The sequence below is a fragment of the Montipora foliosa genome, unplaced genomic scaffold (genome assembly GCF_036669935.1).
Source record: "Montipora foliosa isolate CH-2021 unplaced genomic scaffold, ASM3666993v2 scaffold_485, whole genome shotgun sequence".
In the NCBI taxonomy this organism is placed as follows: domain Eukaryota; kingdom Metazoa; phylum Cnidaria; class Anthozoa; order Scleractinia; family Acroporidae; genus Montipora; species Montipora foliosa.
In genome coordinates, this window is record NW_027179795.1 from 1,143,035 (window position 1) to 1,148,034 (window position 5,000).

Consider the following 5,000-nt stretch of genomic DNA (forward strand, 5'->3'; position numbering starts at 1 on the left):
GATATTTCAAAAATGGCCTATAGTGCAGCAGAACAGGCCTCACGATGACGAAATAACTTGGCAGCCGGCTTGTCTTGCTTGGCGACTTGTTTTTCGCGATCATTTGTTACCGCGGATCTTGTTCACCAGGTAGCAACAGTACATAGCTTCGAGGTTGAAGTTGTCGACGCAAAAATCTAGTTTTAAAGAAATCTTAGCTACACGAAATTTAATGGAAACTGACTTTCACTGAATTGATCTCAGTTGTAAGTCAGTCAGTCATTTCTAGCCTAAATAGTATATATGTGTTCGTAATTTTTTGGTTCATTTTTTGCGTTCGAAGCGTTCTCAGTTTTGCGATTCTGATAGAGTTTCTTTCACGATCCACGATCCATAGGGAGTTTAACAGCAGTAGTGCAGCCAACTGAGTCGGCAGTCATCATATAGAAATGCATGGGAAAGCGTGACTTTTTTATTATTTTTTGCGTGGTGATACCAAGTGTATCAACGGTTTTTTATTTTCCTTTCTCTCAGTGCATACAGGTAGTCTCAGAGGGCTTGGAGAGTTTTGGTGGCCAGGGGTACATTGAAGACACAGGCTTGCCAGTATTATTGAGGGACGCTCAGGTATGGAAGCACTCGTTTTGTTGCTGTGGTTTTTGAAGAGTCCAGGTCTCCTATCCCCTAGTCCAGTTCTGGACCCCCTCTCCTGTCACGCAACGCCGGGAAGAGAGGGTCTCTCCCCAGCGTTGCGTGACAGGAGAGGGGGTCCAGACCTGGACTACTTATCCCCATGAGACCTGAGGAGTGTTTTTATATGTACGGCGTGTTTTATAGATTTACAAATTAGAGATTTAATCAGCGAATGTAAGAGTGGACCAGGAATATAACGTGTGTAAATATTAGCGTGAATTTATCTATTAAAGAGAAGTCGGACACTACAGATTCCATTGCGAATTCAAGGAGCAGGAGAATAGTATGAAGTTAGAGGAGAATCTTCTGAGAGAAGAAATCTCCGTTGCGACTTAAATGGCCACTAGAGAAAACTTTAGCTGGAAAATTCACGAAGACAGAAGAATTATCTGATCCCCGATGCCATTACCAAGTTCAATTTTGCCTCTTTTTCAAAGCGAGGTCACGTGCAGAACCACTCCTTTTATCTGTTTTTATTCCTGTCGTGTAAACCGTATGTCCCGATGACCCAATCCTACAGAAAAATCGCATCCTCAAGATGACGTGAGCGAGTCCTGACGGGCTGAGCTGAGCCAGTTCGAAAAAAGCCGTCTGCCGGAACCCGCCCTATCACCTTGTTTGTAACAATTTTCTTAATTGTTAATTTATGTGTTGCCGGCGGTAAACGAAAGCCAGCAGTGAATACACAACGAAGTCGAAAGCGTAGTTTGTTATCCGGATGAACCATTTGACAAAGAGGTTTCGGAACAAGAAGCTAACACAGCGTTAATAACATTTATTATATGGCTTGTGTTTGTGGCCGATATAACGCGCGCTCCGATTGGCTAATTGTGACTGAATTGTAGGACATTATTCTCCCGTAATGCCCACGGGCCGATTACGGGCTTGCAAAAACAAAGCAAAAGGTAATTAAAAAACCATCTAATTTTTGTCTGAAAATTGTAGCGGCTGACAATGAGTGACGAGGAAGAACACTCTGGGAGTGAATTTTATTACCCGGACGAGTACGAATTTCTGGACAACGGTGATTTGACAGAAACAAATAATGAACGAGTTGGCGACAGAGAAAACGAAGGAAACAGCCAAGAAGAGATTGAAACTTTTGTAAAGGAGCAAAAAAGTGAAAACACAACAAAGAAAACAGTCAGCGACATGAAAACATTTCATCGCTATTTGTCATCAATATGCAAGGGCGATAAAGAAATTTTGAACCTACCGGCTGATGACCTGGACCATTTACTGGCAAAGTTTTTCATTTTCCACGAGACCGTTGACGTTTACGTATTGACTTTGGCCTTTGATTCTCAGAGATGTTGACAAAATTTTCCTTGTTGTGACGTGGCCCTAACCTTCTACATGACCTTTTCACGGCTATAAGAAATTGTGACGAAAATAATGATTATTTTAGATCGAAAGACGCGTCAGTTCACTTGATTTTTGCGATTTGAAACGATGAGTGAACAGTGAAGCGCGCGCATCACCGGATGTAATGATCACTTCCGCTGCGCCAGCTTTGGCTTGTTGGCTTTATTTTTGTTGCTGGTGCCATATAATAAACAACTTAATAACCTCGACCGTTCGGTGGATACGGGAATATCTCAAACCTCGGCCTACCGTATTGACCGAGCGATAGCGAGGTCAATACGGCAAGGCCTCAGTTTGAGATTTTCCCGTAACGACCTCACTCTCGGTTATTAAGTAGTTATTAATATCAGAAAGGGCCGCGAAGAAACCTAAAGTTTTGTCTGTTCACATGATAACACATTTATTGACTGAGTTAGGTCTAGCATGGCGAGAATTATTTGGCTCTCAATTATGGCGCAGGGACGTAATAGTCTCGAGGCAAGTATTTTGCTGTCCGGCTTATCTCAGTCAGTAAGTTCATAATAGGCAGACTCTTTCCCAGTCGTCCTCACGTGAATCAAATATGACTTCATCGGTCGAGCGGATCGGGAAGATTCCCCCGAGGGACGCCTTCCGCTATCACGCTCGGCCTCAGGTCTTGCGCTTCTTGCTATTGAGTGCTTAAAGCCTGGAAACGAGGCTGAATAATAGGTTTATTTAAATTAATTATGTCCACAAAATTTTATTCTTGGAGTTGCTGTTGAAATAAATTATTGCTTCTGATGGCTGCAGCAATTTGTTCAACTATTCTCCAATTTTAACGACCTCGTTTTACTTCTGTTAAAAAGGTTTTTCCTATTTGGGAAGGAACTACCAACGTTCTTTCTCTAGATGTCTTAAAGTCGGTTTTCAAAAGCGAAGGCCAGGTAAGTTTTCATTCCTGCGCTTTGCAGTATAAACTGAATTTGGTTAGATTAAAGTTATATCGCCATTTTTAAATCTCCATCTTTCCCCGCGCTGTTTACGATAGTCAACTCGCTTTTCATTGGCTTATCTTAGGCTTCAAGGCCGTGTTTTTCTGCGTTTTTATCACACGTTCGCCGGGTTTTCCCTTTGTTTTTCAACTAAGATGTTGCCATTTCCAGCACTAGCTGCCGGCCACTTCCGTTGTTCTGCATGGACATGCGGTATTTCCGGCATCATTGATTTCCCAGTCTTTTCCCACTCCTGTGATAATAAGAAATTTAAAGTCAAAGAACGATGTTTGTTTTTTATCTCATTTTTTGCTTATTGGTTACAGATATTGAGAGAATTCTCCAAAGAGAAAAACAGGTTAGAACTAGAGAACCTTCGCGGTTTCAGAACAAGAAGCAGCTCCATCTAATTTCTGTTTCATTTTAACGTGATGCTAAATCTCTCGAATGTTATTCTCCCGCGTTCGCTGTCGGTTACCAGCCGCCTCTTTAGTTTGCCATGGGAGTTTCCCTGCACGTGGTCATAGCCTAGTTGTTTGATGCATGTGTTCGAAGTTTTTGTCTAGTGCCGGTTGCACTCAAATCTGTAGGTGTAACAACCACCTCGGATGCCAGTTTAGGTTGCTTATCTCGCAAGTGTTTTCATGTTTTGTTTACAGGTTTTGAACGCTTTCCACTTGTACGTATCAGAAAAATTATCAACGGCTTCCTGGTCTCATTCAACACTTAGCACTCTGCGTCAACAAGTTCAATCTTCAATGGATGCTCTGCTGTCTCCGCAACACTTTGGACTAATCTCAGGCCCTCTCGCCGCTCGTGATCTGGCATATAGCTTGGCAAGGATTTACATAGGTACAATATGTGTATAAATCCAAGCAGTGCCCTTCGGCTGGTGCTATTCCTGATTGACTTTCAGTTAATGTAACCACAAAGAGATTTTATAGCCTCGAGAGGCTAATTTTTTGGGTGTGTTACCCTCTGATGGCCTCCAGTCTCCGCGCGTCTAAACAGCTTTCATAAGACGTGGCAAAGATAGCTCAATACGTTCGCGCTAATTGTTTGTGCGCAACGTTACTGCGCAGTTAACGCGACTGTAATATGTCACCCATTACTTCCAGCATTAGTGAAGTTGAGGTTATAAAACCTTTGCAAAAACCGTGGACGATAAGTATTGCGCAGCGTTGGATCAGAGAAGATCGTGATCAGTCAAAATTGATTAAAACATATTTATGAAAGCCGAGTTGTTCTTTCGTCCTCGTCCGCTTGAATAGTGCGGGCCTGCGAGGAAACAGCCAGCGATTAAATTTAAAAAAAAACCACACTCCAGAAGATGAGCATGACGGCAATACAGCGATATTATACAAAATACTAACCAAATGAAGATGACGTGCATATGGACTCTTTGCTCGGAGAAGAATCGTGAAATTTAAAAGCGGGAACAATCCTAGATCCTTGATTCATTTATTTACCTTTTTGTGTCAGGTTTAGAAGCAAGAAGATGGGTAGGGAAATTATAAAATATCGTGGTTTGTAACTTGAGCTGACAATTCCTTTATTTGAAGCACTGTTCATTTTGTCTCTTTGTCCAGCGTCATTGCTTATAGAGCACGCGTCGTGGAAAGAGTCGAGTGAACAGGACATTCAAGTTGCCGTCAGGTATGGTAGCATTAGAGGGCGATTAGGTTTCTTTGTATATTTTATGCAGTGTAAACAAAAAAGCAGGGTCTGCAAAAGTGTATGAGGTGTGTTTATAATCGTTTTAGGTGGTGTCGCCTTGACTTGAGCCCAGCCCTCACTCAGCTCAAATACAACGCTTATGATCACAAGAACTCCGCGTGTGACCTGGCACTCGTTATGGAGGGAAATCCGGAGTTTACAAAAAAAGCAACACAATGACTGATTGGCCTCAGGGATCTGGTGTTCAGGCAAAAAGAAGACTTTCAGAAGCTAATGTTTTTGTCGTCAGGTCTACAGACCTTGAACGGTCTCCAGAAAACAACAAAACAAATC

The 5,000-nt window shown here is 42.3% G+C and overlaps 1 protein-coding gene across 1 annotated transcript in view; it reads left to right on the top strand.

Moving 5' to 3' along the window:
• The window catches only part of LOC137990049 (acyl-CoA dehydrogenase family member 11-like), a 38,279-nt gene extending 33,393 nt beyond the window's left edge, over positions 1–4,886 (top strand). The window contains exons 11-15 of the mRNA XM_068835590.1: positions 514–606; positions 2,865–2,942; positions 3,650–3,842; positions 4,580–4,646; positions 4,754–4,886. Of these exons, the coding sequence (XP_068691691.1) occupies positions 514–606; positions 2,865–2,942; positions 3,650–3,842; positions 4,580–4,646; positions 4,754–4,886 (564 nt within the window). The remainder of the gene's footprint in view (positions 1–513; positions 607–2,864; positions 2,943–3,649; positions 3,843–4,579; positions 4,647–4,753) is intronic.
• The last annotated feature ends 114 nt before the right edge of the window (positions 4,887–5,000 follow it).